Raw genomic sequence first — 26,830 nt, 5'->3', positions numbered from 1 at the left:
CACACACACACACACACACAGACACACACACACTTAGATCTATTTCTAGGCCATCTATTCTGTACCAGAGATGCCTGTGTCTTCCTGTGTCAGGACACGTGTAGTACTTTTAGAATCAGAAGAAAGCGTTCTTTTTGTTTTTGATTTTTTTTTTTAAAGAACAATGTCTTTGGACCCCTTGCCGAGCCTGGACAGGCACAGAAACTCCTGGCAGCTGGGAGGCCACGGGAGAGAGGACAGCAGGGAGGATGTCCCAGCCCTGGCCAGGAGGCCGAATCAAGGGAGAGGACAAATAAGGAGGACCCAGCTGCTTGTAAAATAGTCTTCCCTTTTATTTTAAATCAACCCTTTTCCAAGTTAGTGCCACAAGTTGAGATCAGGGGGTCAGAGCCCACTGGGACGTGGCAGGGGCAGCAGGGGGACTCATGTCCCCCGCCCCCAGCTTAGTCCCTCCAAGGATGGGACTGGCAGCCAGGGATGAAGGGTGCGAGGCTGTCTGCCCCCTCCCCTGCCAGCCCTACTCCCTAGTCTGCCCCCTCAGCTACTCCCAAGGCCAAGGACAGAGACGGGGGCACAGTGGCCAAGGGCAGGGAGGCGGTCCTGTGCGGGCTGTCCGTGGCCAAGAGTGTTAGTGGTCAGAGCCCAGGCAGGCTGGGTTAGTGGGGTCTCCTCCGGCAGCCAGGGAAGGAACTGCGGAGAGAGGGAGAGACAGGGCAGTGATGCAGGCTGGAGGGCCTGCCCGGCGCGATCCACCCAGCAGGAAGCACGCAGCCCATGCCTGGAGCAGCTCAGAGGGCAGGAGGGGAGGGCAGAGGCCAGGCTGTGGGAGCTGGGGTGGCCCTTGGAAGCTCACCGAAGAGGGGAGCCAGGCTCCAGTCCAGCCGGGAGGAGGGGCTCAGATAGACGACTGCCACTGCACAAAGCGCTTGGATTCCTGCTGGGAGATTCGGGGTGGGGCGGGGAGAGGAGGGAATGGAGTGGGAATTGGCTTTGTACTGTGGGACCCCAGCCCCTCCTCCCTCAGGAGTCCGGGCCCCAGCCCCTCCTCCCTCAGACCCAGGAGTCCGGGCCCCGGCCCCTCTTCCCTCAGACCCAGGCATCCAGTACCTGAGGGTTGAAAGGGTCGTCATCGTCTGTGTCATCGTAGTCGTCACTGGGGTTTGATGCGGGGCATGGCAGAGAGGCGGGATGGGGACCCATCAGGAGGCTGCACCCCCCTCCCCCCGCCACCGTGGTCCCCAGGTGCTGCCCCTCCTCTTCCCTCCCCAGGACCCTACCCTCCCCCGCTCCTGACCTGGGTGGGAAGAGGGCCCAGGCTCGGGGCAGGCTGCAGAGGGCAGTGGCCAGCGCTCCTGCGGACAGCAGGGAGAAGAGCAGCAGGAAGAGCAGGCCTTCCAGGGCGTCTTCGCACAGGCCCCGCAGGGCTGCGCCATAGTCCTGAGGGGAGGGCGTCATCAGGCAGTGTCCCCCCCACCCCCTCCCCCACCAGCACACGCTGTGCACACCAGTCTGACCATCCTCCCGGCTGTGGTACTGCACACGTCAGCTGACCACTCTGTGCCTCAGTTTCCCCTGTCAAAAGGCAGTTCTGAGAATACAGTGGGTACAGTGGGGTCATTGGTGTGATAGGCCTGGCACTCAGGAATTAATTGCACAGCCTCCAGACTTGGCTTCTCCTGAGCTGCACCCCCCTTGTCATTGCAGGCCCCTATCTCCCTTTCACATGGGTCCTCCCCAATGAGCACCCCACATCCAGAACCAGTCCAGCATCTCCCACCAGCCCTGGACCCTCTCCTCCATCTTCATCTACCCAGGAACCTGAGAACTGCTACTCCCGTTTCCCTTCTCCCTCCCGGCAGCGGCACCTCCTGCAAGAACATCCTCCCCTGTACCAAGTGGCAGGCCAGCCACTGCCAGCTCCGCCTTGGTCCAGGGGTGAGGGCTTCATAACCTGGGTCCTGCTGACATTTTGAGCCAGATCATTCTCTGTGGTGGCGGCGCTGCCCTTTGTGTTGTGGGGTGCTGAGCAGCCCCACTCAGCTCCACCCACCAGATGCCAGGAGCACCCCCTCCCGCAGTGTGACAACCAACAGCAACTCGGCACCCGGCCAAGTGTCCCTGGGGGCAGAACTCCTCACCTAGCCAAGTGTCCCTGGGGGCAGAATCACTGGCCTAGAGCACATGGAACAGCACATAGAAGAACCAACCAGTGGCTCAGGATGACACTGCACACACAATACACACTCAACCTGCCAACAAATGCTGGCTCTGATGACTGTCGTCCCAAGAAATCAGCAGAAACGGCCTTCACCGAGTGCTATCCCAAGAAATCAGCAGAACGGCCTTCACCGAGTGCTATCCCAAGAAATCAGCAGAAACGGCCTTCACCGAGTGCTATCCCAAGAAATCAGCAGAACGGCCTTCACCGAGTGCTAAGCACCTGCATGGCATATGCATTCAGTGGGGGTTGACACAGCCTGCTCTTCCCCAGGCGCTGCCCCCAGTACCAGGAAACTTCAGTAAACAGGACGGAGAAGGTCATCTCAGAGGCTGGTGTGCAACGAGGTAGGAGGGCGGGGGTCAGTGCAGGGCAGGGGTAGGTTGGGTGACCCCACCAGCAGGGATGGGTCCTCCAGGAAGGAGCCAGGCAGAGGGCTGTGCAGAGGAAGCTGGGAGGGGCTGAGGCCAGAGGCAGACATATCCAGGACTGACTACCTAGGCCCTCGTAGGTCAGGGCGAGGAAAAGGGATTTTAATCCATGTCCAAGGGGAATCACTGAGCGTTTTAAGCAGAGGAAGAACTTGATCGGATTGTGTTTTAAAAGGATCACCCGGCTGGCTGGCTGGCTGGCTGTTGCATGGAGGACAGATGGGGGTCGGCGAGGGGGAACAGGGAAGAGGCCCCTCTGATCGTGGTGGCTAGGATGCGGGGACCAGGGCACAGCGGCGGTGGTAGGAACAGTGGTGGGAGTCCAGATAGCTTTCAGAGGAAGGGCCAACAGAACTTGTTCTGAGAATGGTTGTGGGAGGTAAGAGCCTGAGTTTCTGGCAGGAGCACCTGGTTGAGGTGGGGTGTCTGTTACTAAGCCAGTGAAGGTGGGGGTAGGGACCTGTCGGGGCAATGGAGGCTCTGTTTTGAGAGTATTGGTACATGCACACTGTCCTTCATCCTCACAACAGCCCTGCCAGGCAGACACTGACCCTCTCACGCTGCCGCCTCTTGCAATGGTGGAAAGAAGTTGCAGCCCAGAGAGGGCAAGCTACTAGCCCAGAGTCACACTCTCTGGAAGGGGCAAAAGCGATATTGGAGCTGATTCTCTTCAGCTCCAGAGCCCACCCTCCTTCCTCCTCATCCCTGATGTCCCTTATTGTTGATTTTTTTTTTTTTAAATAGAGATGGGGTTTCACCATGTTGGCCAGGCTGGTCTTGAACTCCTGAGCTCAAGGAGTTCTGATCTGCCCCACTGGGCCTCCCAAAGTGCTGGGTTTATAGGCACGAGGCACCCATGCCCAGCCTCCTCCTTTTTTTTTTTTTTTTTTTTTGAGATGGATTCTCTCTCTGTCACCCCGGCTGGAGTACAGTGGCGCGATCTCAGCTCACTGCAACCTCCACCGCCTGGGTTCAAGCAATTCTCGTGCCTCAGCCTCCTGAGTAGCTGGGATTACAGGGTTGCGCCACCACGCCCGGCTAGTTTTCTTGTATTTTTAGTAGAGATGGGATTTTGCCATGTTGGCCAGGCTGGTCTCAAACTCCTGACCTCAGGTGATCTGCCCACCTTGGATTACAGGCGTGAGCCACAGTGCCTGGCCCTGCCACTTATTCTTGATTTTAATCTGTGAAGACCTTGATGCCCTGACAGGGGAGATGGAGACCCAGGGTCTCATGGTGCAGTGGTAGGGAAGGGTAGAGTGATCTGTCCTCCTCCTTCCCTTCCCTCCCTCCACAAAGGAGTCTGGGAGCCTGTATTCCAGCCCAGTTTCTGCCTAGGCCACAGAAAAGTGCCTGGACCCCAGTTTATCTTTATGCAAAAGATCAGGGCAGCCCTGGACTGAGTGGGGGCCCAGCCTTTCTCAGCTCAATAGTCGGCAATTCTGAGCATGGCTTCAGTGCTTACTCCCCACTCCCTTTTTGGAATGCCAGTTCCAGAAGGGTGGGGGGCAGTGGGAGCCACAGAAGGGGTCTCTCTGAGCCGGACCAGGGAAAGCTCAGATCCATGTGATAGTGTAGACGAATCCCTCTTGGGTAGGGTTGCCAGATCAAATTCAGGACTTCCTGTTAAATTTGAATATCGGATGCCCAATACATAATTTTCTAGTATAAGTATCTCCCCAGCATTGCACCGGGCATACTTATAGCAGAGTGGTTTGCTGTTTGCTGAATCTGGCAGCCCTATTCTAGGGTCCATGGGGGGACAGATGGGGAGGGGGCCACGCTTCCTTCTCCAGGGGTGAGAACAAGGCCTCAGCGGCAGCAGGGACATTGGGCATGGAGAGCAGATGGATGAAGACATTCCAGAAGCAGACAAGACTGGGCAACTGCCTGGCTGTTGGGGGCAGAGGGCGGGGCCCTCCGGAAGGTCCCTCTCTCCTCAGTGTGCACGGGCCAGCTGGCCGTGTGACCTTGGGAAAGTCCCTCAACTCTGCACCTCATCTTCTAAATCTGTTAGGTGGGATAATCATAGTTCCTTCTTCATAGCATTATTATGAGGCATCGATGAGTTGCCACCTGTGAAACGCAACAGGGTCAGGTACTTGGTGAGGCTATGCACATGTGAGGTCTTTGATGGGAAGACTGGCCAGGGAAAGGCATCCTTGGGTGTGTGTTTTAGAACAGCTCTTACTGGTTTTGTTTGTTTGTGACAGAGTTTCGCTCTTGTTGCCCAGGCTGGAGTGTAGTGGCGCAATCTTGGCTCACTGCAACCTCTGCCTGGCGGATTCAAGCGATTCTCCTGCCTCAGCCTCCCGAGTAGTTGGGATTATAGGTGCCCACCACCACGCCCGGCTAACTTTTTCTATTTTTAGTAGAGATGGGGTTTCACCATGTTGGCCAGGCTGGTCTTGAACTCCTGACCTCAGGTGATCCACCCACCTGGGCCTCCCAAAGTGCTGGGATTACAGGTGTGAGCCTCCGCGCCCCGCCAGCTCCTACTGTTTTATAAGGGGATTTTTTTTTTTTTCAATCCTCACAGCCATCCAGTGGAAAAACAAACAAACAAAAACCTCGTCCTTCCTCACGGTACGGGTGGGAAGCAGAGTCAGCCATGCTCACCTGCCCATGGCCATGCAGCCTGCGGCAGAGCCCAAACTGGAGCCTGCAGGACACCAGATATCTTTCCTCCTGGGCGCCCTGCCCGCCCCTGCCTGTCCAGTGTATGAACAGCACACGCCGCAGGGGAGCTGGACAGGTGCCCACTCTTGCAATCCCAGGTTTATAAGTGAGGGAACTAACTGAGGTGCAGAGATGTTAGGTGACTTGCCCTTGGCCAAGAGCTAGGACTGGAACCCGGGCAGTCTTGCTCCAGAACTCACTGAGCGGCAGCCTCTAGGAGGGAGGGAGAGGCAGGAGGAGGGAGGGAGAGGCAGGAGGACGGAGAGAGGAGAGAAGACAAGGAAGGAAAAGGTGGCAGGAATGGACGGGGAGGGTGGGATGGGGACCCAGCGGGGAGTGCGGGATTGGGGGGGAAAGGGAGGGAGGAGGGAAGGAATATGGATAATGCTTGATAGGTAGACCACAGGTTATAAATAGGTAGAGAATAGATATAGGACAGATAAATCATATAAACAGAGGATACAGAGATATCCTCAGGCGCAATGGCAGGGGTCCAAGGAGAAGAAGGAGGTAGTTCTGTGGGTCGAGGCAGAGGCTCCCCGTGGGAGAAGAAATTGGGAGGAGGAAGGGGTTCACCTTGTGCAGGCCGCGGCAGTGTAGCAGTGCCACCAACTGGTGGAAATTTCCTTCTGTCACATTCAGAGTCTCCTCCAAGGACAGCAGAGGCTTCTGCGGGGCGAGGAGAGGTCGTTTTCCCACGAACTCTTCAGGCCCGCCCATCGCCCTGGCCCCGCCCTGCGGCCCCGCCCACAACACAAGGCCCCGCCTAGCTCTGCAGCCCCGCCCACAACCCAGGGCCCGCCCACACACGGCCAACCGGTCTGGTTATGTGGGTCCCACCTACGCCCCACAGCTCCATCCCGCCCCGTCCGCCTTCCCCTTGGCGTCTGCGTGTCTGGGGAGCGCCCACCCACCGACCTGCGCTGAAGGGAACTGAGGCACAGCTTCTCGCTCCAGGCCCAGCAGCTGGGAGTGGATGTTGGCCAGAGCTCGCTGGGACAGAGTCAGCCTCTGCAGAAAGAGAAAGGGAGGGAGGAGGACCCAGGAGTATACGCCCCCGGCCCGGCCCTCTCTCCTCTCCTCCGGACACAGCACTCGGGCCCCTGGCCTGCATCCTCCCCGGAACCCAGGAGTCCAGGCCCCAGCCCCAGCCCCGCCCCCTCCCTTCAGAGTCCAGATTTCTGGTTCCCTCAACACCCGTTTCCCTTGCCCGCAGCCCTAACCTGTTGGAAGGGGTTGGAGACGGCCTGGTTGCAGAGGAAATAATAGCTCAGGATGTCTGAAGTGGGAGGAGGAGAGGGGAGGAGGCCATAAGCCTGGGCCCCCAGGGATCTCCCGGGGGAAGGCCGGGGACTGGGGGGTTAGCAGGGTTAAGGGCCTCAGCCCAGCCCTGGAGCCCTCCTGGAGCCAGATGGCCTTACCTTCAGAGGCTCGCCGGCCCCGCGTCCCTTCTGCTCCTGCCACAGCCAGAGCAGGCGCTGGTGGGCATCCCTATACTCCCTGGGAACCCCTGACTAAATGGTGCTCCCCAGTTTTCTCCAGGGGGCCAAACCCCCCATTCCTGACCCCCAGGAGCACCAGCATCTTTACCCTACCCTCTTTTCCAGCCCACCAGGAGAGGCGCTGCCAGCTGGAGCAGAAGGGATGAGGGTCTGGCGGGTGGCGGGGCTCCAGGAGGGCTCCGAGCTGGGGAGTGGCCAGGAGCCCTGCTTCCCTTCCAGAGGGCTGGGTCTCGCCTGGCGGGCTGCACCCCCACCCCACCCTGGTCAGGACCGGGCACAGAGGAGGCCTGAGGAAGCCAAGGCCTGCACTGCCCAACCCGGCGGACCCACCGGGCCCTTGGAAATCACCTGAGCTGAGCCCTGTTTCCTCCTGGGTCAGGTTCAGAACATAAGGGTCTGGATTGGAGCAGAAGTCACTGAGGCCCTGCGTGAGGCAGCAGAAAAGGGGCTCAAACCCAAAACTGCCCCGATTCCACACTCCCACAGCACCTAGTGCCTGGCTCCCCAGCTCCCCTCCCCACCCAGGGGTCCAGGTCCCAGCCCCTCCTCCCTCAGACTCAGGAGTCCAGGCCCCAGGCTCCTTGTCCCTCAGACCGAGGGGTTCAGACTCTCCAGCCCTTTCTCCCTCAGACTTAGGAGTCTAGGCCTCCGGCTCCTCCTCCCTCACACCCAGGAGTCCAGACCCCCAGCCCTTCCTCCTTCAGACCTAGGAATCCAGGTTTCCAGCCCCTCCTCCATTACAGTTCAAACGTCCAGGACACCAATCTGTACCCACTCAGGACCCAGGAAACCAGCCCTAAACCTCAGAGCTGTGATCGTGCCCCCCAATTCCTTTCTCTACTAAGCCATGCCATCCTGAGATCCAGAAGTTGAAGTCTCCAGGCCCCCTGAGTCCCAGAGCCCAGTGGCCCGGCCCTGGCACTCACCACGGCCGTGGCTGCCTCCAGGCCCATGGAGCCCCAGCTCAGGACGAGAACCAGGAGACTCATGACTGTCATCCTAGAGTGGGGGAGGGAGGATTAGCCTGGAGTTCTTAATCTCCTAGCCTAGCCTCTTTCCACACCCCAACTCCCATCACAGCCGCCCCCCGCCTCCACCCACCTCTGGAGCCTGGAGGATCAGAATTAGGGACACAAAAGTTCGGTGGTTGGGGGTAGGCCAGTGGCTGCTGACGTCCAGCTGGACATCTGGCTCCTGCCCAGATGAGCAGGGTGTGGGGTATGAGCAGGGCCCTGGGCTGGGTGGCCACAGCTTGGATCCCAGCTCCAGGACCCTGGGACAGTGACTGCTCACCTCTGGACTCACTTCCCCTGAAGGCTCCCAAGTCCACCCACAGCCTGGTCAGCCTCTGGCTCTGCCCTGTCTCCTCTGAGAATGGGAGACAGTTCCAGGGCTGAAATCTGAAAGCCTCTGGACTTTCCCGGTGGGGAGGGGTGCAGGGGGCGTGTCAGCATTGGTAGGGTGACCAACAAGCAGGAAGGGCACCCAGGGGTCCCCAAACTGAAGGCCTGGCCTCCAGTCCCAGACCTGCCCTGTGTTGGCTAGGTTTATGGGTCTGCAAGCCTTCGAGGGGTCTCTCCCACTCTCTCAGGGGCAATGGAGGCACAAGTTCAACTCCACCCCACCCCACCAGGGCCAGAGAGGATACAGGGACTCCTCCAATGGGAATGGCCTGCCTGGTTCAAATCCCAGCTCTGGCACTTCTAGCTGTGTGGCCCTGAGCAAGTGGCCCAACCTCTCTGATCTTCAGTCTCCCTCTGTTAAACAGGGAGAAGGGCCGGGCGTGGTAGCTTGTGCCTGTAAACCCAGTACTTTGGAAGGCTGAGGCGGGCTGATCACTTGAGGCCAGGAGTTCGAGACCAGCCTGGGCAACATAAGACTCCATCTCTACAAAAATATGCAAAACTTAGGCCAGGCACGGTGGCTCATGCCTATAATCCAGGCACTTTGGGAGGCTGAGGCGGGCGGATCACCTTAGGTCAGGAGTTTGAGACCGTCCTGACCAACATGGAGAAACCCCGTCTCTACTGAAAATACAAAATTAGACAGGTGTGGTGGCATATGCCTGTAATCCCAGCTACTTGGGAGGCTGAAGCAGGAGAATCGCCTGAACCCAGGAGGCAGAGGTTGCAGTGGAGCCACTGAACTCCAGCCTGGACAACAAGAGCCAAACTGCAGTTCATAATAATAATAATAATAATAATAACTTAGCCGGGAGTGGTGGCATAAGCCCGTGGTCCCAGCTACTCTGGAGGCTGAGGTGGGGGGATCACTTGAGCCTCAGGGAACAGAGGCTGCAGTGAGCCGTGATCGTGCCACTGCACTCCAGCCTGGGCAACAAAGCAAGACCTTCTCAAAATAAAAAACAGGGAGAAAGAAGCACCTTCCTCACAGGGGGCATGAGGCGCTCCAGGGAGTACAGAGAAGAGTGTCGGGCGTGTAGAGCGAGCTGTGAAGTCAGTGTGGTCCTGCGGCTCTGCCACGACACTTAAGGACGGCTCAGTCTTGGACTCGGCCACCCTCTGCCTCAGGTCCCTGACCGGCCACGTGGAGCCTTATGGTAGCTCCTTCATGTGGTGGAGGCAACTGAAGGAATCAGCTTGCATGACCCTCAATAGATCATCATCCTCATCTGCTTTTTTTTTTTTGAGACGGAGTCTCACTGTGTCACCCAGGCTGGAGTGCAGTGGTACGATCTCAGCTCACCGCAACCTCCGCCTCCCGGGTTCAAGCGATTCTCCTGCCTCAGCCTCCCGAGTAGCTGGTACTACAGGCGCCCGCCACCACGCCCGGCTAATTTTTGTATTTTTAGTAAGGACGGGGTTTCACTGTGTTTGCCAGGATGGTCTCGATCTCCTGACCTCGTGATCCACCCACCTCGGCCTCCCAAAGTGCTGGGATTACAGGCGTGAGCCACCGCGCCCGGACTTTTTTTTTTTTTTTTTTTTTTTTGAGATGGAGTCTCACTCTGTCGCCCAGGCTGGAGTGCAATGGTGTGATTTTGGCTCACCACAACCTCCACCTCCCGGGTTCAAGTGATTCTCCTGCCTCAGCCTCCTGAGTAGCTGGGACTACAGGCGCCCGCCACTACACCCGGCTAATTTTTGTATTTTTAGTAGAGACGGGGTTTCTCCATGTTGGTCAGGCTGGTCTCGAACTCCTGACCTCATGATCCACCCACCTCGGCCTCCCAAAGTGCTGGGATTACAGGCGTGAGCCACCACGCCTGGCCTCATCCTCATCTTTATTGCAAACACAATGATTATTTCTGCCATGATTCCAGCATACTTCATACTGTGAGGGCTGCCTGTTTTCAGGTCTGTCCCCGCCTCCCTTCTGGGCTGCTCTGACTCTCTTTTCTTCGTGTGTACCTGGTCCTGAAGGACCACGGTCCTCCGTGTAGGAGAGTTGTAAGACTGAGGTCCTGCCTGCCAGGAGAGTGCCAGGCAAGCACTGGGTCCCCCTACTGCCTGCACTTACACGATCACCAGCCACTTGCTCTGCTTCGCCAGGCCCAGGAGGGTGAAGAGGCAGACCAGCAGCTCCAGGAGCAGCAGGAGGACGTAGGCCAGCCACCTGGGAGGCGAGAGGGTAGGGCTGAAACCACAAACCTGCCTCCAGGCACCCCGGCGGAACAGCAACCCCCCACCAACATTCACCCTGCCCCCAGCTCAGCCTCACATTCACCACCCTCCAAGCTCAGCTTCCTGCTGTTTACTGTGTCTGGACCACAGCTCAGCTCATCTGTGAAATAGTGTTATCAGGAGACGGGACACTGGAGCGGTTTAGAATACAGGTCCTGAGCACCTGGGACTATCCCCTGGCCGGGCCGCACACATGTGCCCTGTGACCAGGGACACGTGATGTGTCCTCTCCAAGCTCCCCGTCCCAGACCCCACCCTGCCGAGTGGAGATATTCGTTCTCAGACCGCACCAAGGATCCCATCACGTCCCCGGAGGGCATGACGTCTGGAGGCAGAGGCTGCCTGGTCTCAACCCCAGCGCTTCTGCTTAACCGGCCGGGTAACTCTGTCTTGGTAACCTTAGCCTCTCGTTCCTCAGTTTCCCCACATGTAACATGGGGAGCACAACAGCACTGGCTTGAGAATGTTGCCTCGAGTGGGATGCGTGACTAGAAGTGCTTAGGAGAGTGTCAAGCATGTGGACACACTTAGAGGTTAGCCTGAGCATAAACGAGGGAACTGAGATGTTATTTAATAGTTAATACTTGGCTGGGCGCGGTGGCTCACGCCTGTAATCCACACACTTTGGAAGGCTGAGGCGGGCAGATCACTTGAGGTCAGGAGTTTGAGACCAGCCTGGCCAACATGGTGAAACCCCGTCTTTACTAAAAATACAACAATTAGCCGGGCGTGGTGGTGCACGCCTGTAATCCCAGCTACTTGGGAGGCTGAGGCAGGGGAATCATTTGAACCCATGAGGCGGAGATTGCAGTGAGCTGAGATTGCACCATTGCACTCCAGCCTGGGCGACAAGAGTGAGACTTAGTCGCAAAAATGAAAAAAAAAGTTAATACTTAAATGTCAGCGAAGGGCCCACCACCGTGATTCAGGAGGTGCAAGCATGCAAGCCACAGTGAGAGACAGGACTAGCTGGATGTCCGAGGCCGACTAATAATCCCTAAGCGTAGCTGGGAAGGTGACTGCATCCACCTTTAAACACGGGGCTTGCAACTTAGCTCACACCCAACCAATCAGGTAGTAAAGAGAGCTCACTAAAGTGCTAATTAGGCAAAAATAGGAGGTAAAGAAATAGCCAATCATCTATCACTGGAGAGCACAGGGGAAGGGACAATGATTGGGATATAAACCCAGGCATTCCAGCCGGCAACAGCTACCCCCTTTGGGTCCCCTTCCTTTGTATGGGAGTTCTGTTTTCACTCTATTACATCTTGAAACTGCACACTCTTCTGGTCCGTGTCTGTTACGGCTCAAGCTGAGCTTTCGCTCGCCGTCCATCACTGCTGTTTGCCGCCGTCGCAGACCCACCACTGACTTCCACCCCTCCGGGTCCGGCAGGGTGTCCGCTGTGCTCCTGATCCAGCGAGGCAACCATCACTGCTCCCAATCGGGCTAGAGGCTCGCCATTGTTCCTGCACAGCTAAGTGCCTGGGTTCGTCCTGATCGAGCTGAACACTAGTCGCTGGGTTCCACGGTTCTCTTCTGTGACCCACGGCTTCTAATAGAGCTATAACACTCACCGCGTGGCCCAAGATCCCATTCCTTGGAATCCGTGAGGCCAAGAACCCCAGGTCAGAGAACAAGAGGCTTGCCGCCATCTTGTAAGTGGCCACCACGATCTTGGGAGCTCTAGGAGCGAGGACCCCCCCGTAACAACAGCACAGTGCCCGGCACATAGTAAGTGCTCAGTTAATCCTGCCATTCTCTGCAGGCCCCACAAGCTTGGGCTTCACTCCTTACCCTCGTCTCTGGCTGCTTCCCCCCAGCCTCGCAAGTGCCCCCTCCAGCAAGACTCCCTTGGGGGCCCCTGATTTGTCTGTCGAGGGACTCCCAAGTGTGGGGTGCTTTCGCAGTGGTGCAGCCGGAAGATATTTTCTAGCGATGGTGGGTCTGCCTCACCCTGGCATCATCCTTATGGCTCCCCCCACTTCCCTGCCCTCGCCCAGAAGGAGGAGCTGAGGCCCGGCTTGTGCAGCCCCTGGGCCTGACCACGATGCAGGACCTGGACTTCTTCAAACCCAGGCCTGTCTGTCTCTTGCACCTGCCGCCCTGCGGGTGTGTCCTGACCTCCAGCTTTTTCAGCCCCAGTCGGCCTTCCCCGCTGGAGCGCAGCATCCCGGAAGGTCTCCCGAATCTCAGCCCCTGCCCCGTGGGCAGGGCCCCCAGCTGACATCGGATGAATGAATGAATGAATGAATGATTACTAATGGTCAAAGCAATGAGGACACCATCATGGTGGCCGCTGGGAAGGGTGGCTGCCTGGATGCTGCACAGCTCACTGCCTCCTCTCCTCCAAATGCCACCTTCTCAGGCCCCCTGATGAACTGCCAGAGTCTGTCCCACCTCATCTCCCTCTATAATTTTCTTTTTTTTTTTTTTTAAGACGGAGTCTCGCTCTGTCACCCAGGCTGGAGTACAGTGGCGCGATCTCGGCTCACTGCAAGCTCCACTTCCTGGGTTCAAGCGATTCTCCTGTCTCAGCCTCCCAAGTAGCTGGGACTACAGGCACCCGCCACCACGCCCGGCTAATTTTTGTATTTTTAGTAGAGACGGGATTTCACTGTGCTAGCCAGGATGGTCTCAATCTCTTGACCTCGTGATCTGCCCGCCTCAGCCTCCCAAAGTGCTGGGATTACAGGCGTGAACCACCACGCCCAGCCCCCTCCGTAATTTTCTCCAAAGTTCTCATGGCCCAACACCTTACAGACAATGTTTTTCTCTGTGTTTGTCCCTTGCTAGCCCCCCGGAGGACGCAGCCACGTGGCAGGGATTTCTGCCACTTGCTCACTGCCCTGCCCGCCACCTGGGTGACTGCACTTCACACCTCTGCGGTGCTCTCCCTGTGCTAATCATCCTTCTCAGCACTCAGATGCCAACTCAACAACTCGCACCAATTCAACAAGGGGGACGCTGCCCCGATTCCCATTTCACAGATGGGGAAACCAAGGCACAGGCCTGCAAAGTAACTTGATTGCGGCCGCATGGTCAGGGAGGGGCTGGCTGGCTTTCGAGCTCAGGTTCCTGACCTGTAGGTATGCTGCCTCTTTCACCAGAGGGTGCTAAATAAATAGTGCTGAACAACACTTTGAGAGGCCAAGGCGGGCAGATCACAAGGTCAGGAGTTTGAGACCAGCCTGGCTAACATGGTGAAACCCCATCTCTACTAAAAATACAAAAATTAACCGGGCGTGGTGGCGCGTGCCTGTAATGCCAGCTACTCGGGAGGCTGCGGCAGGAGAATCGCTTGAATCCAGGAGGCGGAGGTTGCAGTGAGTCGAGATCGTGCCACTGCACTCCAGCCTGGGCGACAGAGGGAGACTCCATCTCAAAAAAGAAAAAAAAAATAGTGCTGAACAAATACACATGTCACACGGATGAACAAGTAAGTGAGTGGCCTGCTGGGTTAGTCCAGGAGTGACTGAGTCCAAGAGTGACTTGCTGAATGAGTGAGTCAAGGAATGAATGCATATGTGAATAAGTGAGTGGAGTGATGTGGAGGGGGTGAGTGAGTGAATGGGCAAGGACATGGGTGTCAGGATGGCCGTGGGGTCTGGTGATCTGTCCCTCTGCAGTAGGTTTCTCAACCTCATCTTTTTTTTTTTGAGATGGAGTCTCACTCTATCGCCCAGGCTGGAGTGCAATGGCGAAATCTCAGCTCACTGCAACCTCCATTTCCCGGGTTCAAGGGATTCTCCTGCCTCAGCCTCCTAAGTAGCTGGGATTACAGACATCTGCCACCACGCCCAGCTAATTTTTGTATTTTTGGTAGAGACAGGGTTTCTCCATGTTGGCCAGGCTGGTCTCAAACTCCTGACTTCAGGTGATCCACCCACCTTGGCCTCCTAAAGTGCTGGGATTACAGGCCTGAGCCACCGCGCCTGGCCAACCTCGTCATAATTGTCATGGTGGCTGGATCATTCCCTGCCAATGGGTGGGGAGGGGGGTCTTGTGCATCGCAGGGCTTTGAACAGTCCCTGGGCTCTACCCACTGGATGCCAGCAGTGCACACACACGCTCCAGCTGTCACAACCAAAACTGCCTCCAGGCATTGCCAACTGTCCCCCCGGGGACTCCACCTGAGAGCTGCCAGCACAGAGAGCAAGAAGAGCAGCCTCTCACCTGTACTCCTCCACGAACGACACATCTTCAGCCACCTGCAGGGGGCTCAGGGGCACTCCCTGCCAGAAGGCCAGCCCCTGCAGCTGCTGGGCCACAGCCTCCGCCTGCCGCCGAGCCCCTCGGGCGGCAGCCACCAGCTCCGTGCGCGGCTCGAGCACCTCCTCCAGGGTGGTCAGCTCTGTCCTCACCGCCTCGCCCAGCCTCTCCACCGTCTCTAACACCTGGGGATAGGACAGGGGCTGAGGTCTGGAAGGACATCCTGGGGGGAGCCCGCGGTCGAGGCATGGGGTTTTAGAGGTGAAGGAGGGGTGCATAGTAGCGGGTGTCTGAGATCTGGAGTCTGGGGCATCTGAGGATTGAGGAAGGGAAGGGGTTGGGGAAGGGCTCCAAGATCAAGTTCATGGAGTTCTGTGGCCTCTTTCCAGAGCTCTGGATGGTTGGTAGCTTGAGCCCAGGGTAGCGAGTCCAGCCCCAGGACTGAGATTAAGTCTGGAGCTTTAGGTCTGAAGTTTCCATCTGCCTTCCAGAATCTGGGGTCTCAAGTCTGGGTCCCATGGTCTAGGGTCTGCAGCTGGACATGGAATCTAAGGCATGAGGTGGGGCCAGGCCTCAGCCCCAGGGCCCAGAATCCTGGAGCTGATGTCGGAGCTGAAGCCTCAAGTCGGGGACCTGGGCCTCAGGGCGGGGGTCCCTGAGCTTGCTTACGGGCCAAGAATCAGGTCTGGGGCCCTGGATCTGGCCCGTGGACAGGGGCTGGTGTCCCTGGTGCTTGGTTTCTGTGTGGCTTGGGAGTTCCAAGTAAGGTCCAGGGCTGGGCCTGGGTGTGAGGTCCTCAATTTGCAGCCAGGGTAGGGAGTTGGGTGGACAGTCTGAGGTCTGGGGGTCTCAGGATGAAGCTCTGAATCTGGGTTCCTAAGCTTCAAGCCTGGGGTCTTAGCTCTGAGTTTGGATCCCTTTGTCCTTGGGTGTGGGGAGTCCCTCCGGGTATGGGTCTGGGGTCCCACTGGTTGCTGGCCCCTCACCAGGTGGTCAATGGTGCTGAGTGTGTGGTTGGCGTGCAGCAGCGCGGAGCTGAGCTGGGACACCCCATCACTGGTCTCACTGTTGCCATAGAAACCGATGCCAATGCCAGTGCTGAGCGGAGGAGGAGGGAGAGGAATCTCAGCAGGTCCCAGGACCCCAGGGGCCACCGTCCCCTCCCACCCCATCCCCTCCACCTCGCCTTCTTTTCCACCCCTCCCGTCTCAGCCCCAACTCATTGGTCCAGCCCGTGGGAAAAGGGCGACTTCAGCCTGGCCCCCATCGGTTGCCAAGGTAACGGGAAGGCCTCGCTCCCCCAGCGGAGGGACGTCATTGTGATGCTAATGGTGGGTGGAGTGGTGGGGGGGAGGGAGCCCCCGATTTAACTCACACCTCCCTGGAGCAGAACCCCAGTCACACCCAGCTCCGGGATGGGCCGTCTTCCCCTCCCTATGACTGACGGCCCCACACCCTTCCCCCCGCATCCTTTGCCAGGCAGGCAGCCCTCCTGGCACCTGTCCTAGGGTGCCCTAGGGTCCTTGGAGCCCGCAGTGCTGACCCTTCAGTGCTGAGACGTTCTCCGCCCCCACCTCCTGGGGGTTCCTAAGGGTACGAGGGGGGCAGCTGCCACCATCTCCTGGGGGGACACTGAGCCTGGAGCTCTCAGCCTTCCCCCACCCAGGACCCAAGCGTCTGGCCAGCTGGGAGGGAAGTAAGGGAATGTGGGAGGGAGGCTGGAGGATGAGCGAGAAGCCGTGCCCCCACCCCGGCCCTGCCAACACACAGAGCTCCATTGTGGGGCCTGAATGTGGGGCCCCAGACCCCTCCCATCCCCGCCCCCGGCCAGTGTCCTGCAGTGGAGGGGGCGGGAGCCTGACACCCTCCCGGTTCCCAGCCCCGGCTGGGCCTCCACCCCCATCCCTCGGGTCGGACGCCCGGTGTCCCCGCCCCATTGTTCAGAGTCCTACAAAGCTCCTCTTGTTCCCAGGCTGCGGGGGCTGGGGCCGTGTCTCTCCCCCACTGGGCCTTTGTCCACCTCCCCTGTCTCCCCCCATGCCAGAGAGCCGGAGGAGGAAGCGTCCTGGATACAGGGCATCCCTACAGGTCCCTCCCCTTGCCCGCTGTGGGTCCAGGGCAGGCCTCTGGCCCTCTGGGACCCCCGTCTGTGGAAGAGGATAGCTGTCTATAACCTGTGGATGCTGCCCTGCCGGGGAGGGGGCTGTGCTCAGAGCTTGTCCTTGGTAGGTGGTGTGTTCACATTGGAAGCCCCCTAAGCTCCCTTTGAGGGATGTGAGGGGGTCCTACTAACCTGGGTCTGAATCTCTGTGCTGCCTCTTAAGCCACATGGCCTTGAAAGGTGACCTCCCCTCTGTCCCTGAGCCTTCCTCTTTGGAAACTGAGCCTGACACCTCTGAATCCAGCAGCGTTATTGTGAGAAGGAATTAGACCAGCTCAGGTCTGGGCACAGATGAGGTGCTCTTGGAGGGTGATTATATCTATTTATCGTCCATCTCCCTGATTAGAACATAAGCTGCATGAGGGGCTCCTTGCCTGGCTTGGTCAGTATCTGGCATATAGTAAATACTCAATAAACAGTTGTCGAATGAATGAGCTGGTGAATGACGGAATGACAGACATCACCAGTTAACGCTGGCTGAGAGTAGCTGCAAGTCAGACACTGTGCTTTCTCTCCATCTTACCCCAGCAGGAGGTGGGCGAGATGATAATGCCCAGTTTACAGATGTGGAAATTGAGGCCCAGGGAGACTATCACTCCCTTAGGTCACACAGCTATTCAATGGGAGAGCCACCAAAACCAGGCCATCTGACTGCCCCTGCGCCTTCTCACCAGATGGCTGCCCTTGATTCACTTCCTCTCCAGAACCTCACTTTCTCCATCCATCAAATGGGACAGTCCTTCCTGCTGTGTGCTGAAGTGGGCTTGCAAATGGCGGGGAGAGGGATGAGGGAGTTTCCTCCTTCCTGTCTCCTTCCTCCATGTCCCCGGAGGACACCCCCAGGAAGGCCAGCAGAGAGCTTGGGGAGCCATGTCCCCACCACCCACCCACCCTGGGGCCCCATTACCAGCCGGCGAGAAGGGCGACAATGCAGCTCCAGGTGACGCAGCCTCCCCCGGGCGAGGGGATCTTGGACCCGGGGGGCTCGGGGGGCCGGCAGCAGCAGAAACGGATGAGGTAGACAGCGATGAAAATGAGGCTCAGGCCCAAGCCCAGGCCCGCCAAGGCCGCCACCAGCAACAAGGCCTGGGGAAGGGGGTGACATCAGACCTCCGAGGGCACCAGCGTGTTCCACACTCAGATCCCTCTTCCTGCGTGGCTGGGGGGTCGGGGTCTGGGATGTCAGAGTGAAGGTGGGAGGCATCCCTGGCCTAATCTTGGGGGAGATTGGGTCCCAGCCCCTCCCAGGCTGGCAGCTGGAGCTCCAGGTGTCAGGGCCAGCTTGCTGGAGGGAGCTTCCAACTGGGGGCCCCAAGCCTTGGGTCCCAGTTCTGCTCTGCCCTCCAATGGCTGTGCAATCTTTAGCAGGAACCGCCCCTTCTCCGAGCCTAGGTTTCCTTCTCTCTGCAGCCAGCAGTTGGAATGGAGCATTTCCCAAGGACCTGCCAAGGCCCCTCCACAATCGTGTGGGATCAGGGGGCGGGTGGGGGTGTGGGGGCACCTGTTCCTGGTGCCTTGGGCCAGGCTGGGGAGGCATGCTTCCTCCCCCTCTCCTCCCTGCTCACTGTCTCCCCTGCTGCTGAGCGCCACACCCCACTGCGCCTGAGCTTGTCACCCAGGGACGGGGCGAGGGGCTGTGTGGCAACGTGTGTGTGTGTGTGTGTGTGTATGCAAGACTCAGAAATGGAAACTGGAAGAGTGAAGACAGAACAGAGAGAGAGAGAGAGAGAGGGAGGCACAGGCAGAAAGACACAACCAAAAAAAGAGACAAAGATAAGACAAGGTTCGGGCATGAGTCAGAAAAAGGCAGAGAGCAAAAGGGATCAAATCAGAGAGGAAGAGCAGAGTAAGGGAGAGAGAGTGTGAGAACACTATGGAGACAGGAGAGACACACAAGGACAGAGAGGCGGAGAGAGCCAAGGCCCGGAAGACAGAGGCGGGCCGCGGAAACGTTCTGCAGTGGGCAAAGCCTTGCAGAATAACAGGGCTGTCTGTGTGGCGGGGATTTCACAGCTGACCTGTGCGGTCCCAGAGGCCCAGAGGCCCACAGTGGCCCAGGGGGTTTGCACTGAGCCCCGGGGCATGGAGGGACAACATTGGGATCAGAGTCACACCTCTGGACTTGCCAAGGCTGTTTCCCCTGAACCACGGTGTTTCTGCCTTTGTCCACACACATACACACACACAGTGGCACAGTGGTGTGTGTGTGTCCCAAGTGTGTGCAGTGTTTGTGTTTCTGGTCTGAGACTGGATGTTTTTATCTTTGGGTTGTCTCCACGAGATGAGGATGCACCTGAGTGTGCCTCCTGGGTGCACTGCTGTCTGCAAATGAGAACATCTGTGGGCATTTGTGTGTTCTGGGCACAGTTCCTCGGGTCTGTGAGTGGGTCGGGTTGTGTGTGTGTAACAGTGTGGATGAGTGTGTGTGTGGATGCGTGACTGCATGTGTGTGTGTGCACATGAATGTTATAGTCAATATATGTGTGCATGTGTGTGTAGATGTGAATGTGGAATGCATGTGTGTGTGAGTGTGTGTGTGTATATGGGAGTATAAACGTGTATGTGTGACTGTGCTTGCATGAGTGTGTGAGCATATACATATAAGTGCAGTGTGTGCTTGTATATGGGAGTAAATGCTTATACGTGTGTATGTGAGCGTGTGTTGTGAGTCACTGTGTGCAGTGTGTGTGTGCATATGTGTGATTGTGTATGTGTAAGTGGGTATACCCATGTGAGTGTATGCATGTGTCTATATGCGCGTGTTGTATGTGGGTGTGAGTGCATAATGGGAGTAGAACATGGGTATATGTGTGTGTGCATATGTGAGTGTGTAATGTAAGTGGGCGTGTGTGTGTGCCTGTGCATATGTGTGTGTGTGCATGTGTGTAATGAAAGTAAGTGGGCATGTCTGAGTGTGTCTGTGTGTGTGTGTGCATGTGAGTGTGTAATGGGAGTAAGTGGGCGTGTCTGAGTGTGCCTGTGCATATGTGTTTGCATGTGAGTGTGTTGGGGTAAGTGGGCGTGTGTGTGTGCCTGTGCATATGTGAGTGTGTGCATGTGAGTGTGTAATGGGAGTAAGTGGACGTGTGTGTGTGCCTGTGCATATGCGGGTGAGTGTGTGTGTGTGGCTGTGTGCCTCCCCCGGGCCAGTGTCCCAGAGGCCCTGGCTGTGTCTGCAGCTGTACCCACAGTGGTCGCGTCCCTGGAGGGGTCCCCCTCGCCTTCCTCGGCTGTGGGGCTCTGCCCGCGCATCCCTGCCACCCTGACCCTGAACCCCGACCATGGGGGCGGAGTGAGGCTCCCCCAAACCCGTGCCTCTGGCGGTGACTGGGGCCACGGATCCCCGCATGCGGCTTCGGGAGGTCTCCGGGCCAGAGCGGGCGTGAGTCTGGGCCGAGGCCGGAGCCGGTGGAGCGGTGGCGTTGGAGGTGGCCGTTGTGTAACCGCGAGGCTGTGGGCGAGGGGACGGCCGTCCCCGTGTGTGGGGAGAGGGGGCGGCGAGAAGCAGGCGGGGAAGAGCTGCTCAGGGCTGTGCCAGCCATGACCCAAATAGCTCAGAACACAGCACTCATCCCCTCCGCGCTTTTCTGGGACCCCTCCACGCCCCCTGAGCTCTCCAATCCCAGCCCCGCTTTCCCAGGAGCAACCCAGGACGGAGCCCAGGGGCTAGGCCCCATCGGCAGGGCCAGGACCCGTCCTGGGGCCACATCGGGACTCCCAGCACCCCCACCCGTCCCCAGCTCAGCAAAGCCTTTCTCCTCATTAATCTCAAAGTCAAGGACTTGAGTTAAACTGGGTCAGGGGACAGCTCTTTCGCCCATTGGAGCTGCCCCGAGCCGGGCCCCTTCCCCAGGGACCCCGGCTTCTGTGAGGTTCCCACACCGGCCCCACCCTCGGGACCCGGGTCTGTCATCCCGAGGCTCCCCGAACCCAGCCTCATCTCGGCCCTCACCCCTGCAGCGCCCTGACCGCCCCTTCTTTCTTGGGACGGGCAACAAGCTTCCTCTCCCAGAGCCCCTTCATTTTCCAGCCCTGGCCCTCAGCCCTTGGAGCCCCCTTCCCCATTTCAGACTCTCAATCCCATCCCAGCACCGCAGAAGCCAGCGTTTTCCCCTCCACCGTTATCAGGTCCGCTGTCTCCTGGGTCCCACCTTATCTGGGACATATTCACCTGCTCTCATCCTGTGGGGCTGGGTCATCTTTTAGGGCAGGGAGAGTAGACCTACCCTCCCGATGACCCTGGAGGCCGGCTTCCCAGGCAGGTATCAGACACCCGGGAATCCGGGCCCCCCTCCCCTCCTCTCCATGAACTCAGGGGTCCAGGCCCCCAGCCTTCCCTTATTTAGAGAGCTCGAGGTCTGGACCCCCAGCGCGCGTCCCAGGAGAACCTCCAGGCATGGGTGCCCCAGGCTCCTCCTCCCTCCGAAACCCCAAAGTCCGGGCCGGCCCCCAGCCTCCGGGGCAGCTCAGGAAATCTGTGACCCAGCCCCCTTCTCCCTCGGGACCCAGGAGCTCCGGCCCCCAGCCCTGGCCCCCAGGCCCTGGCGCCCGGTCCCACCTGCTGGTATTCCTGCTCTTGGGGCGCGAAAACGCTGGGCACCGGGCGGAGCTGGAAGTCGGCGCGGGGCAGCTGGTGGAGGAGATGCACCCAAGCTGAGGGCCGGTAGCCCGGGGGCGCCCCCATGGCCCCCGGGGGAGGGGGCAGCGGGGCGGACGCCGGGGCTGCGGGAGCCTCCGGAGTCGAGCGGGGCGCGGGCGGCGCGGGGTCTGGCTGGGCTCAGGGGAGCGGGAGCGGGGGGGAGGCAGGGGGTGGGGGGCGGAGATTGGGGGGAGGGAGGCGCGGGCCAGGCGGGGACGGTGCTGCCCCTGGTGGTCGCGGCGGGGACTGCGGGAGTCAGGAGGCCCCAGCGCTCCGCGCCCCGCGCCCCCCGCCCCCCGCCCCGGTCGCGGCTCCCACCTGCTGCCCGCGCAGGTACCGCGCTGCTGGCGGCGGCGGCATCCGGACAGCTGGCTTGCATCGCGATTGAAAACAGCCCTCCTTGTCCATACGAGGCCACTCATACTGTTATTTCACCCTAAAACATAATGATCCCTTTATCCTTATGGAGAACCTTCTTGTCTGTGTAAAGGTTGTTAGTAAGTACAGAGCATTTTACAAAGAAGGGCCAATTCCATGGATAAAAAGTCCTCTGTGTACGAAAGTGCTCCCACCTGTAAAAGATGCCCGTATTTGTGTAAAATCTCCGTCCCACTTTTATTCCTAGCCTGCATAAGGACACAGCTTCTAAGCACAAACCCTCCTATGTGTGGAGGCTACTCCAGAATGTATGGAAAAATCCACACGCCTGTGTAACAAGCCTTCATACTGCATAAGGACCCCTTCTACCTGCATAAGGACCCTGGTCATCTATATAGGGGCCCTTCCCATCCTGTAAACTTACTCGGGATTACTTCAGTGTATACAAGGACCCCTGCCCCTTGGCATTCGCCATACAGTTACAGAGTATTTTTCCAGCCACTCCCCATGTTACGTCTCACTGGAATCCTCCGATGCCACACCCATAGATGGGGAAGTGCCAACCCTGGGAGGGGACTTGGCCACCCTGACATCATCACCCAGACTGTCACTATTGCAGCCAAAACTAGGTGCTCAGGAATCTGGCCCCAGGGGTCCCCTCTTGCTATAGGGCAGGGTGAGACTTTGCCATCTGGAAACCACACATGTGGCCTCTCTTGTGGGAATTGGGATGAGTGGAAGAAAGGGAGATTAGTGCTCCACCTACCCATTTCCATATTTTGCTCCAGATGGGCAAGAAAGGGCTAGGGAAAAGAGGAATGCTGGTGGTAGTGGAGGTGGTGGTGATGACAATGATGGTGGATTATGTTGGTGATATGATGTCATGATGATGGTGATGGTGATGGTGATGATGGTGGTGATGGTGATGATGATGGTGATGATGATGATGGTGATGTGATGATGATGGTGATGATGGTGATGGTGATGATGGTGGTGATGGTGATGGTGGTGATGATGGTGATGATGGTGGTGATGGTGATGATGGTGATGGTGGTGATGATGGTGATGATGGTGATGGTGGTGATGGTGACGGTGGTGATGATGGTGATGATGGTGATGGTGGTGATGGTGACGATGGTGGTGATGGTGATGATGGTGATGGTGGTGATGATGGTGATGATGGTGGTGATGATGATGGTGATGGTGGTGATGACGATGGTGATGATGATGGTGGTGATGGTGATGGTGGTGATGATAGTGATGGTGGTGGTGATGGTGATGATGGTGATGGTGATGATGATGGTGATGATGGTGGTGATGGTGGTGGTGATGGTGGTGGTGATGGTGGTGATGATAGTGATGGTGGTGGTGATGGTGGTGATGACGGTGGTGATGATGATGGTGATGATAATGGTGGTGATGATGATGGTGATGATGATGGTGGTGATGGTGGTGGTGATGGTGGTGATGATAGTGATGGTGGTGATGATAGTGATGGTGGTGATGGTGATGATGGTGATGGTGATGACAGTGATGATGGTGATGGTGATGATGATGGTGATGGTGATGATGATGATGGTGATGGTGATGATGATGGTGGTGGTGATGATGATGGTGATGGTGGTGATGATGATGGTGATGATGATGGTGGTGATGGTGATGGTGGTGATGATGGTGATGGTGATGATGATGGTGATGGTGATGATGATGGTGGTGGTGATGATGATGGTGATGGTGGTGATGATGATGGTGATGGTGGTGATGATAGTGATGGTGGTGATGGTGATGATGGTGATGGTGATGACAGTGATGATGGTGATGGTGATGATGATGGTGATGGTGATGGTGGTGATGATGGTGATGGTGATGATGATGGTGATGGTGATGATGATGGTGATGGTGATGATGATGGTGGTGGTGATGATGATGGTGATGGTGGTGATGATGATGGTGATGATGATGGTGATGGTGGTGATGATAGTGATGGTGGTGATGGTGATGATGGTGATGGTGATGACAGTGATGATGGTGATGGTGATGATGATGGTGATGGTGATGACAGTGATGATGGTGATGGTGATGATGATGGTGGTGGTGATGATGATGGTGATGGTGGTGATGATGATGGTGATGATGATGGTGGTGATGGTGATGGTGGTGATGATGGTGATGGTGATGATGATGGTGATGGTGATGATGATGGTGGTGGTGATGATGATGGTGATGGTGGTGATGATGATGGTGATGATGATGGTGGTGATGGTGATGGTGGTGATGATAGTGATGGTGGTGGTGATGGTGATAATGGTGATGGTGAAAATGATAGTGATGGTGGTGATGATGATGGTGATGATGATGGTGGTGATGTTGATGGTGGTGATGATAGTGATGGTGGTGGTGATGGTGATGATGGTGATGGTGATGATGATGGTGGTGATGGTGGTGATGGTGGTGGTGGTGATGGTGGTGATGATGTTGGTGATGGTGATGGTGGTGATGGTGGTGATGATGGTGGTGATGATGGTGATGAGGACGATGATGATGATGGTGAGGAGGAGGATAGTGATATTGGTGAAGGTATTGATGATGAAATGGGAGAGTGAGAATAGGTGCCTTATCTCTCTCTCTCTCACACACACACACACACACAGACACACACACACACCCTCTCATCACTACCCTAGGTCTTCTCCAGCTTTCTCTGGTTCTGGCTAGAGTCATGTTCTCCACCATTCCCAACCAGGTGGTCTACATTGGGCTTGGGGATGAAGAAGATCCCGAGATGAGCAGTTAGAGGTATATTAAGTGACTCTAGGCAAGTAGTTTTACATCTTGGAGTCTCTCTTTTTCTGTCTGTAAAATGAAGTTTTAACCCTTTAGGGCTGAGATAAGTGTATTCTAAAACTCTTGTTCTGACAATCTCTTGCATCGTGTCCACAGCCAGTGTTTGTTGTAGCAGCAGGATTTGCTAACGGGAAGAATTCCAAACGTCATGATGTGCACAGTTGGGCCTGTGTACATCAGAGTGCAGGACAGTGAGGTGCTGGTGGTGACTCTGCAACCCAATAGAGCTCGGTGGCTCCACGTTGCCCATAGAATCAAGTCACACCCTCAGCCCTGAGTTTATACCCTCCATCATTTGGCCCTGCATCAGCCCTCTCCATATGGATAATATTCTAGATGAGTGGTTTCCAACTTATAGGGCCACAACCCACAGTGAGAAATACATTTTACATTATGATCTAGTACACACACACACACACACACACACGAAGTAAAAAGTTTCTGACCACTATGTGCAATGCTTTCGGATAATTTCTATCCTCTGTTACTTCTATTTTATAATACAAATCTGGTCACAACCTTCTAAATTGTTTTGTGGCTGGCTAATGGATCTTGGATTGCCACCTGAGAAACATGAACCCTGAATTGCAGAGGACAATCTGGGTTGGTGTTAGAAAGGGGGTAACTGGGGGCCAGATGCAGTAGCTCAAGCCTGTAATCCCAGCACTTGGGGAGGCAGAGGTGGGCAGATCACTTGAGGTCAGGAGTTCGAGACCAGCTTGGCCAACATGGTAAAACCCTGTCTCAGCCAAGCCCGGTGGCTCATGCCTGTAATCCCAGCATTTTGGGAGGCCAAGGCCAGTGGATCACCTGAGGTCAGGAATTTGAGACCAGCCTGGCCAACATGGTGAAACCTCGTCTCTACTAAAAATACAAAAAAAATTAGCCTGGCATGGTGGTGTGTGCCTGTAATCCCAGCTACTCGGGAGACTGAGGCAAGAGAATTGCTTGAATCCAGGAGGCGGAGGTTGCAGTGAACCAAGATTGCACCACTGCTCTCCAGCCTGGACGACAGAGCAGGACTCCATCTCAAAAAACAAACAGGCCGGACGTGGTGGTTCATGCCTGTAATCCCAGCACTTTGGGAGGCCAAGGTGGGCAGATCACAAGGTTAGGAGTTCGAGACCAGCCTGGCCAACATGGTGAAACCCCATCTCTAGTAAAAATACAAAAATTAGCCAGGCGTGGTGGCACGCTCCCGTAGTCACAGCTACTCAGGAGGCTGAGACAGGAGAATTGCTTGAACCTGGGAGGTGCGGGTTGCAGTGAGCCGAGATTGCATCATTGCACTCCGGCCTGGGTGACAGAACAAGACTCTGTCTCAAAAAAATAAAAAAAAAAAAAATACCCTTCCTCTACTAAAAACACAAAAAAATTAGCTGGACATGGCGACGTGTGCTTGTAATTCCAGCTACTCAGGAGGCCAAGACACGAGAATAGCTTGAACCTGGGAGGCAGAAGTTGCAGTGAGCTGAGATCGTGCCACTGTACTCCAGCCTGGGTGACAGAGTGAGACTCTGTCTTAAAAAAGAAAAGGGGTAACTGTTACTAAGTAGAAGTAAGTTATATTGGCTTCCATGGGGAGCTTATTGCTTTGTTCTTGCTGCCGTGTCCCCAGCATGCTGCTTTCTTACATGAAACACACACACACACACACACACACACACACACACACGCACACCCCCCATAGTCGCCACATACGCCATTCTCCTTCATTCCACTAGAAGAAGACTTTAATTGATGGAGTCTCTCTCTCTCTCTGTCTCTCTCTCTTTGTCTCTCTCTCTTTCTCTCTCTCTCTCTTTACCTCTCTCTCTGTCTCTCACTCTCTCTTTGTCTCCCTCTTTCTCTGTCTCTCTCTCTTTGTCTCCCTCTTTCTCTGTCTCTCTCTCTTTGTCTCCCTCTTTCTCTGTCTCTCTCTGTCTCTCACTCTCTTTCTCTGTTTCTCTGTCTCTCTCTCTTTGTCTCTCTCTCTCTCTCTGTCTCTCTCTCTCTTTCTCTCTCTCTCTCTCTCTCTCTCTCTCTGCTTTACTCTGGCTCTTTCTATTGCCACCTCTCTGTCTCCCTCACATATGTTTTGGGCCCCAGAAGGCAAGCCTCTTTAGAGAATAGCTTAGCCTGT

At 56.7% G+C, this 26,830-nt stretch overlaps 1 protein-coding gene across 7 annotated transcripts; it reads right to left on the bottom strand.

Moving 5' to 3' along the window:
- Positions 1–308: 308 nt before the first annotated feature.
- On the bottom strand, positions 309–21,638 carry TTYH1 (tweety family member 1). 7 transcript variants are annotated; one of them, XM_054461875.2, is made up of 14 exons: positions 21,406–21,638; positions 17,755–17,933; positions 15,673–15,784; positions 14,651–14,871; positions 10,311–10,406; positions 7,757–7,829; positions 7,179–7,254; positions 6,552–6,607; positions 6,247–6,339; positions 5,905–5,997; positions 1,295–1,437; positions 1,108–1,153; positions 854–937; positions 309–690 (listed from the first exon to the last, which is right to left on the bottom strand). In XM_054461875.2, the coding sequence occupies exons 1-13, from the start codon at positions 21,529–21,531 to the stop codon at positions 896–898; spliced, it is 1,356 nt and encodes a 451-aa protein (XP_054317850.1). In that variant the 5' UTR covers positions 21,532–21,638; the 3' UTR covers positions 309–690; positions 854–895. The 7 variants fall into 7 exon arrangements, with proteins under 7 accessions (XP_054317850.1, XP_054317851.1, XP_054317857.1 ...); XM_054461876.2 differs by having other exon boundaries at positions 854–934; XM_054461882.2 differs by lacking the exon at positions 21,406–21,638 and adding an exon at positions 20,163–20,283.
- Positions 21,639–26,830: the final 5,192 nt, after the last annotated feature.

Source organism: Pongo pygmaeus, chromosome 20, assembly GCF_028885625.2.
Source record: "Pongo pygmaeus isolate AG05252 chromosome 20, NHGRI_mPonPyg2-v2.0_pri, whole genome shotgun sequence".
NCBI lineage: Eukaryota > Metazoa > Chordata > Mammalia > Primates > Hominidae > Pongo > Pongo pygmaeus.
Note: the sequence above shows the minus strand (reverse complement) of the source record. Positions and strands in the feature narration are given on the sequence as shown.

What these genes read in the sequence shown, in the direction of transcription:
- TTYH1 (XM_054461874.2), bottom strand. Translation starts at nt 21,531, where the DNA reads ATGGGGGCGCCCCCGGGCTACCGGCCCTCAGCTTGGGTGCATCTCCTC. An exon ending in GTCGCCCTTCTCGCCGGCTG is followed by an intron (nt 15,785 to 17,754) that starts GTAATGGGGCCC and finishes TCCTCCGCTCAG; the next exon opens with CACTGGCATTGGCATCGGTT. An exon ending in GAGCCTGGCTCCCCTCTTCG is followed by an intron (nt 691 to 853) that starts GTGAGCTTCCAA and finishes CTCTCTCCGCAG; the next exon opens with TTCCTTCCCTGGCTGCCGGA.